This window comes from Arvicanthis niloticus, chromosome 27 (assembly GCF_011762505.2).
Source record: "Arvicanthis niloticus isolate mArvNil1 chromosome 27, mArvNil1.pat.X, whole genome shotgun sequence".
NCBI lineage: Eukaryota > Metazoa > Chordata > Mammalia > Rodentia > Muridae > Arvicanthis > Arvicanthis niloticus.
The window spans coordinates 3,218,924-3,234,510 of NC_133435.1; the positions used below are offsets into that span (position 1 = coordinate 3,218,924).

At 41.3% G+C, this 15,587-nt stretch overlaps 1 protein-coding gene across 2 annotated transcripts in view; it reads left to right on the plus strand.

The window, feature by feature from the left end:
• Fat3 (FAT atypical cadherin 3) overlaps positions 1-15,587 on the plus strand; it is a 451,748-nt gene that overhangs the window by 321,357 nt on the left and 114,804 nt on the right. For both annotated transcript variants that reach the window (XM_076925995.1, XM_076925996.1), the window contains exons 4-5: positions 11,338-11,652; positions 12,782-12,992. In XM_076925995.1, coding sequence (XP_076782110.1) covers positions 11,338-11,652; positions 12,782-12,992 — 526 coding nt within the window. The remainder of the gene's footprint in view (positions 1-11,337; positions 11,653-12,781; positions 12,993-15,587) is intronic.

Genomic DNA, 15,587 nt, shown 5'->3' on the forward strand with positions numbered 1-15,587 from the left:
TTGAATGCAGGATGTTGGTGAGAACTAAAATGTGTGATCAGAGATCATGTTGATGAATAAACAAGATCCACCGAAATCGAAAAAGGAATAATTCTCTCTGAATGTGTTCAGAAGATGTTTATAAAGCAGCAGACAGTTACACCAGGCCACAGGAGGTTATAGAAAACCAGAGAATAAGGAAGATTTCATGCACGGGAACCTGCACAATACTCATGGGTCTGAAATAGTTGAGCTTCCAAGGAACTCTTTCTTGCTTTCTACTGTATAGCCAGAGCCCAAATGGAAAAGCTGCCCACCAAAAAGAGTTAGCAAGCGTGTGTTAAACTGAACCACGTTGCCCTGTGATCAGAACTTTCGGTATGGAGCGGATTGATGGGGCAGCTAAAGAAAGCCCAACAGTCGAGTGGTATCACACTTCCAAGATCTTGTATGTCGATAATAGAGAATGTGGGGTTTGTCCTGTAATTAAGCATGCCCTAAACAAATTCCTTGCAATGTCAGGCATGGGATATTCATGAGCTGCACACAAGGTTCTCATATGTTGAAAGCTTGGGAAAGACTGGCTTAAGCAAAGTTGAGCTAGTGATTTAGACCTTCTCATATATATTATAAAGTTCAAAGAGGAACCTAGATCATTCTTCAGATTTCTAAGATCCTGAGTCTTGATGGAAGGTAATTTCCTCTCTGGCCTGGAGTTCTCTACATGTTTTACAAAATCTACTCTGAGAAATGAAAAGCCATTATGAGTTACAAGTAATTGACAGTCAGGCATTAAATATTAGTTTAGGAGACTTTGGGTAGGGAACAGAATGAGGTAAAGCAAGACTGGAATTTGAAAGACCCTGTGGAAGGCAGATGCCATAGTTCAGGTAGAAGGGCTTGACAATAAGAATAGAGTAGGAGGGGGCTGGAGAGATGGCTCAGCCGTTAAGAACACTGACTCCTCTTTCAAAGGTCCTGAGTTCAATCCCCAGCAACCACATGGTGGCTCACAATTTGTAATGGGATATGATGCCCTCTTCTGGTGTGTCTGAAGAGAGCGATAGTGTACTCACATACATAAACAAATAAATCTTAAAAAAAAAAAAAAAAAAAAAAAAAAAAAAAGAATAGAGAAGGAGCCTTGAGCTGTAACTGGCATTCCATGGGTAGAGCATATCAGAACCATGAGCACATACAGATGGTGTCCTGTACAAAGTCAAAGATCCAGTGGGTCCAAGTGCATTGAATCTGGCCTCTGCTCTTTGCTGCCAAGCCTTGCACCAGGCACAGGACTGCATGCACTCAAGGATATAAGTACTTCTAGTTAGTGGCTGATGAGGTGCTGAGATGGAACAAGGGAAGTGTCCAAGATAAAGACTGTTTCTACACAATTACCTTGATAAGGTTGCTTTATATTTTTCTTCAGACTTCTTTGAATACTTTTCAAACTATTGTTCTTGAAATCAAGATCCCTAGAGAAGGAAGAATGAATGTGCAACTCTGCTGTTCTGAGTAGACTCTGCCAAAAGCTAAGGTTTTATCTTTATCCCATGTTAAAGTATAGGTACTATCATACCAAAAAGTCTCTTCTGAGATTTGAAGCAGGGGTTATAAGTCCAAACGCTTGCAGTGTAAGCATTTGACCATTGTAAATATGTAAAGTGCATACCAGGCTACGCATCTGTGCATGAAGCTGGCAGGAAATTTCTCCTTTTACAAAATAATAATAAAATAATAATAATAATGCATTGCTATTCGTTTGCTTTTAACTGAACAGTCTTCTCTGTCTCTATCTTTTAACATTTTAAAAAGGACTTTACGGAGTGAGACACACTTCCCCATTCTAAGAACAGCTTTTCCAGAGAAGCAATGAATGGCACCCTGCACACCTGCAGTGTGCGACACAGTGAAGACTGCTGGGTCAGGAATTCTTAGTTTTCAGGAGAAACTGAAGGTTTCACTATTTTATATAAAATCTCACACAGTTTAAATGTTTCATGGAGATTTTTATAATATGCTACAAGGAGTAAATAAAGCAAAGATGTGGGCCACAATTTATGATCTCTCCCTTGGTCCATATGGACTATCCTCTTTACACATGGATCTGATTTCTTTGAAAATTTGAAATCCATATTTTTAGGTAGACAGGTGTTAAATGACCTGCTAAGTTGCCCTGAAAAACTTATGTTGAATTGGTGATTGGTGAGTGGGAAGAGAAAAATCCCTATTTCCTGAGCCAGTAACTGGAGTGGTGTCCTTATTTTTGCATTAAGCCTTGGCTGTGGAAAGAAATATTGTGTGTGTGTGTGTGTGTGTGTGTGTGTGTGTGTGTGTGTGTGTGTGTGTTAATGCTCAAATTTAAGTACACCACCATTGGAGTAGAGGCACAGAAGTCATCCAGGACAAAAGTAACAGACAACATCAAGTCCAGAGCTGTGCAATGGAAGGCAATTTACTAACATGAATTTTCCACTGGCATTCAAACCTGGTGGATTCAGTTTCACAGAGAGAACAGTGTATAGCTGTATATCAGTAAGACCCTTGATGTCAAGGGGACTGTGAAATAGTGCAGAGCGGTTTAGTCCTGGAGCTAACATGATGTCACATCATGGTTCACGGTAAGACCCTTAATGACACACATGTGAGCACGGAGATCAGATCCATCTGTTAGAAAGGGGGAGCCCCTCACATGGGTGGCAATCACCATCTTTCTAAGGAGACTTGGAAGAGGTGTTTAGTCCCTGCTGATGGGGAAGATTAGAATCAAGCAAGTTTTATGAATAGAAAATGATGAGCAGATAAGTCTGCAAGGAAATGGAAATGTGATGAGATTAGTAGCTGAGGCACACCTCTCTGCAGGGAAAAAATACAAAGCTTGAAGAGCTGTCAGGCTGGAAAGGGATTTATTTCTTCAAGTGCAAAGAAGAGATTTGAACAAAGCTATAATTTTAGTAGACACTGCCAAAGTGAATTGGTTATGGCTCTTTCTCTAAAAAGCTGCCATTTCAGAGTTGCTGGGTCACACGTGGTGGGGAAACGATGTCATTGTCACCTTAAGATGCCAGATTCATACATGCCTTCTTACCAACAAATATTGAAGGAGAACCAGCCATGCGGTATCACCATGCTATACCCTTCAGTCACTCAATAACTTGGAAGAATAAACCCCCTGTAGATGACAGCCCTTAGGTGCTCAGAAGGGCACTGTCTGGGGGAGCAGGGCCTGAGTTTGCCCTGAGCTTTACAAGACAGTGAGCTCACGGGCTCAAATCTCCAGAAGATGAAAATGCTGACTTTGGGGTCCTAAGTCTAAGGATCCTGGATCCTAGAATCAGGCAGTACCTTTAGCAGAACATCTGTGGCCGTGTAAGACCTCCCTGTAAGAACACCTTAAAAAAAAAAAAACAAACTCAGTGAAAGGAAAGCAGTTCAGCACAAATCCATCAGCTGTTTTCCCATCTGTTCTCAAGAGACTAGCAATCACGAAACTCAACAAATGGATTCCCTTGTTTCTGTGTAAATATTCATCCCTGCATAGAAAAGAGTGTGCTTCCTTCTCTTTAGAATACTGCCCCATGCCCTTCTAGATCATGTCCTCAGGAAGGGTCGCCACCCACCTGTCCTTCCTGCTCCTTTCTTCCTTATCTCCTTCCTTACGGAGTCTTTTCTTCCTTCTCCTCCTCCTCTCTTTCCGTCCTTACTTTACTTATTTCAGATTTCTTCTCATGTCAACTATCTCAGTCATTTTAACATAGTATGTCTCCTGAAACATCTGAAGAAGTGAAGTTGAAAATAGCAGGGACACTTATGTCCTCAGCTCACAGAAAATGTGGCCCTCAACTCAATCTACTGGGCAGCAACATGAAATAGAGACAGAGTAGTGCAGGGCTAGAACAACCCTGAGTGAGACTCTAGTTGATTTCTTAATACCAAATTGTAGGTCAAATAAGAGAAACTGCATGTAACAAAACCAAGGGTGGATGAATTGATGTTAGCTTCCAGTTGCTTTACCCTTGTGCAAAAAATGGGGAACCACTGAGGGTAATTTTTTGATTTCACCTTTAAAGTTTACCTTCAAGAGTGGCTGCTCCTTTGAGGCCTACCCTTTAATTTACTGTTTCCTCACAGTTTTCTTTATGGAAGTGTCAGGAAGCACTTATCTTCCCAAAAATGCAGGAGTCTGAGCTCACAGGCAGCAAGGTCTGCACCCCAGCCCCAGCCTTTGTAACCACTCCTGAGTATTCTTTGAGAAGGTCATTTCTCTGTTTTTACACCTGCAAGGAGGAGATAAAGTAACTTTCAACCTATTATCTCAGGAGAATTAGGCATCTAAGGTTTATAAAATTTTCTGAAGATAAAAAAGTAGAAAAATATGTTATCTACCATAGAAGAGTAACTTTTTAAGGAGCTTAGCATTCTGGAAATACCTAAATTAAAAACTAAAAATACTGAACAATATTTGTGTGTATGTGTCTAATAGGTATATACATATCATACATATGTGTATACATATACTCGCATGTCCATATATTTGTAAGTGAGCACATGTATACATGTACACATGTGTGAGATTATCGGAATTCATATTAATTCATGAATTCATGCCTTGTCTTAAGCTCAAAAGCCAGCTTGGAATTTTGGAATCATTATTCCTAGCAGACTGAGGTTATTTCTGGTAAAATGATGTCAGACTAAGAAGCTTGCTTGTCTAGACCTTAGTCTTCTCTGAGTGAGCTGAACCAGGATGGGGCTGATGCTCCCTGTTACTCCTGAGTTCTCTTAGTAGATATTGACATTCTGAGGTATGGAGGCAGTTGTCCTTTGAAAGACCTTCTGTATAAGTGAGGCCATCAGAGTAGGAAAACACTCTTTAAAGTAGAGCATCCATTCTTCCAATCTCTTTATATTGCTAACTAGGAATAGAAGCATCCAAACACACACAAACAACAAAAGCTAGCCCCAATTTATCACTGGGTAAATGTTCAGCAGAGGACTGGAGAGATTGTTCTGTGGGTAAAGCACTTTTTATAGGCCAGAATTTGAATCTCTAGAACCCATATGAAGCCAAACATAATAGCACATGTTTCTCGTCCCAGCACACCAGGATAGGAGATGGAAAGAAGAGAATCCCTGGAAAGTTACAGGCCAGCAAGCTTGACATCACAGAGACCTGTCTTGATGCAAAAATAGGACAACACCCAAGGTTTTTCTGAGACCTTCACATGCAAAAAAGCACCATGAATCATGTTCAACTGTACATATATGTGAATATGCACACACATTTTGTGTACACACACACAAACTTTTTCAAAAGTGAAAACAATTATTTTCACCAAGATTATTTTATTACCCACAGTATATGAAATTCTCCCCCCAAAGAGTCCTTTGCATTGTGTGATCGCTTCAAGTATATGATTCTTTTAAAGTTTTCATTGTGTATCTCCATTGTACGAAAAGACTCTTACATAACACCTCTTACCACAGGTATATATTATATGGTGAACATATTCCCCGGCAGACATGCCTTCCTTTTCTGCTATTCCCCCTTCTCCTATAACCATTTGCCCTCTTTGTTTCCCTAGTTTCAACTAAACTTATTTTAAAATTGTGATCGTATCAAAGAGAATGGCAACGTGCATATATTATTAATCAGAAGGCTTACATTATTTGTCAGAGGGCTTCCTAAATGATACACAAAGAACATGGCAATACTTGTACATGTCGTTTAGGTGTACAGAGAAAACTCGAGCATAACGGGCCATCGTGCAATGACATTCATCTGTCCAGTAGCTATGGTGGTATTTCAGCTCCTCTGAGCTTACTTACTGCATGTGTGTAGATGCTCTCCCTCAGTTCAAATGGCTTGATCTTTACCTTTGATCCTTGTGCAGAACCTGTAATCTAGGCCAGGAGCAGATAATAAGAGGCTGTAGAGAGTTGTAAACCTCCTTTAAGAATTGTCTCCTTTAGAACAATAGCAAGTGCTAAAATAGCTCATGGCAATCAAGAGGCCCAGAATAATGTGCTGGCAAAGGAGAAGAGAGTTGTCAAGATAAGACAATTGCTGGAATAAGAAAAAATGTTTTAACCCAGATGGTGGCCGACCTATGATAGTAACAGATGCCTGCTGAACTCCATCTCAGAGAGGTCTGAGGACACATCCCATCTTTGATTTAAATAGCAAACTACTGATGTTTACTGTGGCCTCCAGGTACAACAGCAGCCACATGCCAGATCAGTCACAATGCACATGCCACACACTTGCCATCGTGGTTCAGGATACCCAACACAACAAAGCTGAGGGGGGGAGGGCTGTGTTTGAACTATGTCCAGTCGAAAGACATAGGGGGCCTGAGGCAAGCATTTTGATGAGAGAAAGCATAAGACAGAGGGAAGGCAAGAAAACAACAGACCAGGATGAAGGCTTTCTGTGTCATCCAGCATGGGATGCTACTCACATATTTTTTTCCTACAACTGCTTTAAGGATACACAATTTACATTTCCCAAGAATTTAGCACAATACCTACAATCTTCAACATGTAATGGAGTTCCTCATAAACTAGAGATAATAGAGAAAAACAGGAATTGTATATCTTCTCTCCTCTTTGAGGTATTTCAACGTAATTAGAATGATAGAGCACACTTTGTGGAAACAGGCTAAAAATAAATCTATCTGCACTCAGAAAAGTTGAGCCTCAAGAACTTAGGATACTGAAAGGATTGTACCCAAGCCCCATGGCCAGTGACAGATTTCCAGCAACAGAGATCAGGAAAAGTGCCCAGAGAAGGAAAACCATCAAAGATGTTCCCAATTATCAAGAAAGGGAGAAGGCTTGATTCTAGATGTCTAACTGCAGGCTTGGATGTAGATCCAAAGCCACATGGAGGGACTTCCAAACAGATGGTTGTCAGATGCCACTCCATGGACTGCACAGGGAGGGGACTGAGGCTAGGCTGTGGTGCCAAACTGTCAGACATAGAAACCAGCATTCTGCCACTCACTGGCTGAGTGGGCTTGTACAAGATACTTAGCTTCTGAGCCTCAGCTCCGGCACATAGAAATCGGAAAGTTTACAGGGTGTGTGTGTGTGTGTGTGTGTGTGTGTGTGTGTGTGTGTGTGTGTTAAGAATCCATGTTGATAGTTTGCTTGGGATTTTGGATGCTTAGCTTAGCCCCCAATTTGCCTCTAACTTGGTTTTCTCATAAAGAGTATTAGATATAACTTTCATTTATTCAGCACAAATTTATTAAGTACTTACTATATTCTAGGCACTTATTCTGGCTTCATTTCTGTCACTGTGATAAAATGCTCTGACAAAAAGTTGCTTACGAGAGAGTTTATTTTAGTTCACAATCTCAGTCTACATTCCATCATAACAGAGAAGTTGAGGTGATGGGAACTTAATACATCATACTTACAGCCAAGAGCAGAGAGAAATGAATGGAATGCACATGTAGTTACATACTTACATTACTTAATACTGTTCAGGACCTCTGTCTAGGGAATAGTGTTGCCCATAGTGGGCTGAGTTAATTAACAATCAAGACAATCCTTAAGACATGCCCACAGACCAACCTAATCTAGATGATTCCTTATTAAGATGCTCTTCCTAGGTGATTGTAGATTGTGTCAAGTTGACAACTAAAACTTATCTCCATAGTACTGTTCTACATGGCAGGGAATATCCTCGAACAAAATAGATAAAAATCATGCTTTCTGAATCTCATATTGTAATGAATATTTCATAAAGATATGTAACAAATGAGCTCATAAAACAACAACAACAAAAGATCAGATCATGTTAGAGTATCAAGGGCAAATATAGAACATGAAAGCTCTTATGTAATCTTCAAAAAAGAGTTTGACATTTTAAATATGATGGCCTTGAAATAGCTCATTATGATCAGTTAATGGTAGGAAGGAATGTCAGATTTGAACTCTCCAACTCTGAAATAGTAAATACGGTCTCAAGTATTCTTCTGATCACTGGACAAGGTACTAGACAAGTGTGAGGGTCTCAGCTTTCAGAAAGTTATACCTTCATCTTCTGGGGATGGGGAAAGACAACAATGATAAATATCAGGTAAAGTTTGGTAAAGGCAAAGTATAGCCTTCTCTTGGCCGCTGTTGTACCAGGTATCCTCTCCTCTTTTTGTCCTCTGAACTTCTTGCATCTTCCAGAAATAGATGTAAAAATATACTTCTGTCATTGTGTCACGTTAGTCCAGTATCCCCATGTTGGGTTTATTCTGCCTCTGATTCTTCTTGGCATTTAAAAACTACGAGGACCCTAAAGAAAAATGAGATGGGTTTCAGTGTACTCTCTGGGCACTGGACTGTCTCTGTTCTCCTTTGTGAGGGGTTCGCTGCGGTTCCTCAAGAAATTAATCTCTCAAGCTTTTTATTAATTGTCAGGACTGCTGGTTATCCTGTGTTACCGTATCTATCTTCTCTTGTCAGTCCATGTGGAGCAGGGGCATGTACACGTGGATCGTTTTTGAGCAATGGTGCTTCCTGTTAATGGAAAATTATACAGCAGAGGAGATGATGGGGATTTCTCTGTTATATTTGCTTTGCTCCACAATGTAAATTTTTTTCCCATATTGGCAGAGTCCAGTGGGTGGGGTAAGGCTTGGGACAGTGCATTAGACTTTTTCTTACTGTGAGGGAATACCTGAAATAGTTTAAGTAAGGAAACAGTCATTCTGCCTCATGGTTTTAGTGATTCTGTCACTTCTCAGGCCATGGTGAGGCAAAAACAAACAAATTCACAGCAGTGGGACTAGGTCAATGAAGTTGGGCACATCATGGCAGACAGATCTTAAAGTTAACCCATGGATTTATATATCACCAAATACTCAAATCACAAGATGCCCACACAATTTATAGAGATTATCCCAATATTCCTAACCTTTAGATTTCACATCTACCAATTTATTTGATGTTATGTGGGTCCTCGTCTGCAGCCATTTCGACATTTTGCTTCCCTTGCTCTCTCGTGCATCTCTGTGCACCGCCCCCTCTTTGCCACCCTTAGCTCTGCCTCCCCTTTCCCTGTCCAATCATAGGCCTCCCGCTGCAAAAAGGGGGGGTGGGGGGACAGGGAAATTTATTTATTTAGAGCTATTTCTAAGGGGTGGGATACTCCAATGAGCAAGGAGGAATTGTGTCCTCAGCTATGTTCAGCCTCAGAATTCCCTGCAGGATACAGACTAACAGCCAGTGAAGAGGAGGGTGAGGCCCAGTGAAATCAGCGAGAGCTTCCTTGACTTTGAAAAGAGTTGTCCAAGCAGGGAAGAGGCAGAATGAACAAACAGTCAAGAAATTAGCCTGGGCCAACACAGCTCACTTGGCATATAATCTGAGCACCGAGCAAGATACGACATGTCCCTTCAGAATTCACAAGCCCAGGAAATGGCTCAAACATCTCTTTTGCAAAGCACAGTAAACCAATAGGAAAAAAAACAATATTGGAATAAAAATGCATTGATTTTTTTTCAACAAAAGCAAGAAGTCTGATAGAGTTTATTCTGAGGCTATTAAAACTACCCTCCAAGGCAACTTGTTAGTGAAGCTAAACTCATTGCATTTCCCTTTGAAAAAGAAACTTTAATCTGTTTTCCAATAATCTTGATCTTTTTCCCCGTTATTCCTGTCAGGTTGCTTTCTTAGACGAAGAAATGACTGAGAATGTTTTCTGATTAACTGTTGGTTTCTGTTGATGCTTCTTCTAGACATACTTTTAGGTTCCAAGTACACATTGTAAGCTATTGAACTCGAGGTAATGATGCAAAGAATGAGTAGAAGCTCTTCCAGGAGTGTGTGGCTGAAACAGCCTTACATGGTCATCATTACTCAGCTCTGCTATTCACTAACTGTAGATCTTTCAGTGTACAGTTTTCCCCTCTAAAAAATGAAAATACATAACCACACCCAACTGACTGATGAGGATCTTACGGAAGTGGCTGAGGTCACTCTCAGAACTGTACCTTATGCCACTTACACATTGACTACTAATGTCATAGCAACTATGGAGACTCAAGGGCATCTTAGACCCAGAAGGCTCTTTATGTTCTCTTCCTCATGTTCCTTTTTCCGTTATCACAAATGCCCTGGGACGATGAGTCAGCAACTTCATTCTTCACAAATTTTCATTCTAAAGCATTTTTTCCTCATAAACTTGATCACACATAGAGCCCCATGAATATTCTCCACATATGGAACTTTCTGGACGTGTTCTGGGGTAACAGAGGAGGGCAAACAAGCACTCTTAGCCTCTTTTATAAGAATGCTAATTCCATCCATGAAGCTTTAATGACTAAGGCCACCCAAAGACATCACCTGCTAATATTGTTATTTTAGGAAACAGAATGTGAGCATGAGACAAAATAAGAAAATAATATGGAGACACCAGGAAGTCCCATGTCAAATTCTGTCATGGTTTTGCTTCTTCACGGCTTGTACCTTCTCACTGTGTGCTCACACCACAAAGAGAGATGGAGACAACAATCGTCATCTTTCATGAAGGATCTGGTTAGGTCAGGATTCTACCATAATGATATCATTTGACCTTCACCCCTTTTTCTCAAAGATCCCACACGCAGTACAGGCCCAAGGTAGGAGTAGAGCTTCAGACACATGAGATTTGAGGGAAAACAATTCGGTTCACAGTATGATGGGAAAAAAAGAGAGAGAAGAGCAGAGCTCAGAAAGTAAAAGCCTTGCTTGTGGATTTGATGAAACCCTTACGGGTCAGTGTACCATAATGATTTCATGACTATTGTGTCTGTTAGGAAGGCATATTTTATATCTACTTGGACTCTACAAACCAAGAGTTTTGCAAAGTTGGTTCTTCTCCTTGGCTGTACTCTACAGAGAGTTTTTGCAGTGGCCTTCCCGTTTGCCATGCCCCCACTGAAACCTATGTAGAAATGAAGACCCCAGGGTGATGGGATCACATAGAGAGACTTTGTGATCTGACTAGGTTATTGAAGTGCTTATGCAGAAGACCTCAGAGACTGAGTTAGCCTCTTACCCTAGGCTCCAGAAAAATAAACCTGGCCTTTTAAAGTCACTAGTATATGGAATGTGACTCAGCAGCAGAACCCAACTCTGAGCCACTTTGCTTTGCCACTATCCCTCCAGCAATGACTTCCATTGCTGGTTCAATGGATTCGTTCTCTAATGGATTAGCTATTATAAAAATGTTGTCTATTCTATAGAAATCATAGTACTAAGAAGAGCTGAAATGACCCAGTGAATCAACTGCACATCTGTTGGGTGGGCAGGGAACACATAGATGACAGCATGTGTACTTTCTGATTGCATCATTCCTTCTCTTTCAAAACTCAGGTTACAGTGACAGATGGCGGTTCTTCTCCAAAACAGTCAACCATTTGGGTTGTGGTTCAAGTTCTGGATGAAAACGACAACAAGCCCCAGTTTCCTGAGAAGGTCTACCAGATCAAGCTTCCAGAACGTGACCGCAAGAAGAGGGGCGAACCCATTTACAGGGCTTTTGCATTTGACAGAGATGAAGGCCCCAATGCAGAAATCTCCTATAGCATTGTGGATGGGAATGATGATGGAAAGTTCTTCATTGACCCTAAAACTGGCATGGTCTCTTCCAGAAAGCAATTCACAGCAGGAAGTTATGACATCCTGACGGTAAGATCTAATTCCAGAGTATCATTGGGGTAGGGGTGAGCCCTCTTAGTCATGCCTACTTCTTTGATTAATAAATCTCTAATGTTAAACTGCAGAAATGGCTGCAGAAGGCTGCTTTCAGGGAGCTAGTTATAGGTGAGAACATTTACTTCCTGGGTGATGTTCTAAATAGTGAGAGTTTCCTTCATTGTTTCCTATCAGCAAACTTTCACCGATTCTATGGTCTGCTGAAGACATACAACCACACATCTTGGGCCCTAACTCATTCTTAAGGTTCTGAACATAACAGGCAGTACATATCTAGTGCAAAGTAGAAGAAGCTGTATACACATACACACAGGTACATATGTTCACACTCACACTCACATGGACACAGACATGCATACACTCACACACATGTACACAAATGCATTTGATCACATAAGTGCATTCACAGTTGCACACATATTTCCCCACACATCCATGCATAGTACCATACATTGCACACATTCATACATATGCTTACACACATACAGCACACATATACAACAACATATGCACATACATAATATACTTCCACATATTCACATATGGATGCACACATAAATGCACAAACTCAGTGCATGCACACAAACTTAACCTCACAAACTTGTACATATATATATAAGCACATAATATACTTACACTCTCTCTCACGCACACACACACACATAAATTCACATACACGTACATGCTCCCATGCATGTACACATGTGATCATACATCCTAACACACAAATAAGATCTCACATTGTACTTCATTCTCCTTCAGCTCTCATTAGAGGTGAGGTTCAGAATCATGCTGGGAGGAATTAAGTTAGCCATTTCTACTCAAACTAGTATTCTTGCCCCTGAAATACTACGAATTGTAAGTACAACATTTAAACTTTATGTTTTCACATCTCAAGAGTTGGCTTCTGGCAGACATAGTGTGAGCCCTGCTTGCACCGCTTCCACTCCAGAGTTCACTCTGGAGCCTCAACTGGACACAGCTTTTCTTCTCGTGACACTGTGCAGAAACTGGTCGTTTGGCTTGTTACTGTGTGAGTGAAAGCCTTTCACAGCCTCAGAACACTAAGCTGTCTTTCTGTGTTCCCCCCATGTGGGAGTAGATCAAGGCTGTGGACAATGGCCGCCCACAGAAATCCTCCACTGCACGCCTCCACATCGAATGGATTAAGAAGCCCCCGCCTTCACCTATACCATTGACATTCGATGAACCATTTTACAACTTCACCGTCATGGAGAGTGACAAAGTAACAGAGATTGTAGGGGTGGTGTCTGTGCAGCCAGCTAACACCCCTCTGTGGTTTGACATCGTCGGTAAGTTAAAGTCTCTAGGGTGTATCAGGAAGTGGACTTAACTGTTTGAAGGAACTTGCCAAGCCAACAAGTAAATAAATAAATAATGAATAAATAAATAAACAAATTTAAAAGGCAAACGAAAAAAAAATGAAAAGCTAGCAATTAAGCCTAAGATTAAAAATAGTGCTGGAATGCAAAAGAGCCAGTAAAATGAAAAACCAACCTGTGCTTTCGATTCTATAGCTAAGCTGAACAGAAAGTGCTCTCTGGCTGGATTTCTCCATAGTACGTGGTTTATTGCAACCTTACTGTCCTTCCGTGTGTCATTTTAATTCTATTGTCACACTTGGCTAATCTCATTTCTAAATGTATTGATGGTACTAGACTTGCTGTCCTTCATTTCTCTCTTTTTCTTCACCTTTTTTTCTGCATTCTGTTTTTTTTCTGCTCCCGACTGCCCTGCTTCAAGGTGGCAAGCATGCTCGAGAGATGTTCTATATTCTACAGACAGCTTGTGGGCAGAACTGTTCAACAGAAGGTACCCTTAGTGCGAACACATTTGCTAAAATACAGCTATCCAATCTGCCTTTTACGGTTTTTTTTTTTTTTTTTTGAACAAATTGAATTACATCTTTCATAACTGCCTGTGACAGACTGAAGCGCAGCCCACAGGTTTCATACACGCCTCTAACAGCAACATCATTCCTCATATCCAATGACTTCTTTGTTTGAGATTATATGGGTTGGGGGGGGGATTATTTTGATTTTTCTCCCATTGCTTTTGAGGTATGTGGGGTTTTTTTTGTTTTTTGGTTGTTTTGTTTTTATCTTTTTGTAGGATGGTTTATTTAACTGGGACTTTTCCAATTGAAAATAAATGAAAATGTGATTCCAGCCTCCCTGCTTCTCTGCAGTAGTGTCATTCACAAACCAAAAAGACCCACCAGGCGAGTTCCCCTGGCTGCTGTCCACAAAAGGAAGGGCAGGAAATAGAACCTAGATGTGTAGCCAGTGAGCCCCCACTCACCCTGAATAGAGAAAGCAGATGGAAGGAAGCAGGTAGGGCAGACCCAAGGAGCCAACTTTTAAATTCCTTGAAAGCAAGCAAGCTAGCACGGCCAGGCTGCAAAAGGAAAAGGGCAAAACAGCCCTTCCACAAACCTGCAGGGAGAGTGCTGGAGAGGAAACGCGTGTGTAGGACAGGGAAATAAAACAGGCTGTTGTCAAAGAGAGAGGAGAGTGTGTGCCTGCCAGGGACTGATGAGGGCTGAATGAGAGCCCACTTCCCAGGGTTCTCTATGAGCAGTGAATAAGCCAGAGGAGCACTTGTGTGGGAGAGTCACTTCCTTCCTCATGATGCCTGAACAGGATGGGCAGCAACCTACCTCCCCTTCCAAGAGCTGGGTCTGGGGAAAGCATTTAGGAGACTCCACATCTGGTTTCATGAAGCACAGGAAAAAAAAAAAAAAAAAGAATGTTCTGAGTCTCCCAGTCAAACGTCAGAGAGTCCTCTGAACTTCCAACAAGTAAGGGCTTGCCTCTGCATTTTCTGTAAAACACGGGGCATCTTAGTTTTACTTAATTGGGATTAATCTCACCATCTTTTTATATGACCGTTCTTCCCATTTCTTCTTCGTGTCTGTTAGTGTATTTGAGATGGAACATCTTTTGACCCATGAGAAACGTTTCTACCACCATCTCAGTAGCTTCTGGGTTATTCGGTTATTGTATGATACAGTTTCTTCTTTCTTTATACGAGGAAACATGCACATAGTACCAGTTAGTTGCCTTTGCCTGCCTGGACGTCTTTGGTCATCCCTTCACCAACTCACTTTGCAAAGCATCTCTGCAGACTGACAGAGCTTGCTGTGACTTGCCCAAGCTGCCAATGCATAGGAAGTCTCACTAGCATACCTTTCTTTGACCCCAAGTCCTCAGGTCAGTTTACAATTCTTTAGCATTTCTACAAGTATGTCTCGGTGCAGGCTGACACGCTGCTAGGAGTACTGCGTGTACGATTACTCACAGGTCTTTCACATCATGTTATCAGTACTACTGTACATTTTTCTTCACGCACACCCCATTTCCATTCTTCACCCTCGAGGTCAAAGTTCATGTCTCCATTCTCGCTCTTGCTGGAGTTTACGTTGCTTTTTACCCAGGGTGAGTGAACTAAGATACAGTGACGGGTGCTGATTCCTCAGGCAACCATGTTAACTCTATTGTAGTAGCCTCCTAGCTCTACAGAGGGTCAGTATGATATTCCGTTTTACCCCAGCCTCAAGATCCTCACTAGTCCAAGGAGGAAGAGCTGTTTACAGAGAGCCTCCCTTGTGGCATCCGCACATAATCCAGGAACCATACGCATAGTGTGGCCATAGCTATCATGGTTCTTCATCATTGTGCTCCTAAGCACTGCTCTTCTCTTCATAGATTCTGCTTACCCCCCAACCCCCACCTCATCCATTCTACTTTGTGAATGAGAGTAGTTTTTTTTTTTTCAATGAAGACTCCCAGGACTGTCCCCTGATCTGGAATCTTCCATCACAGATCATTTCTCTGTGAATCTGGGAACAGATTGCTAAATTTCTTCTACAAATTGAAGTTACTGGG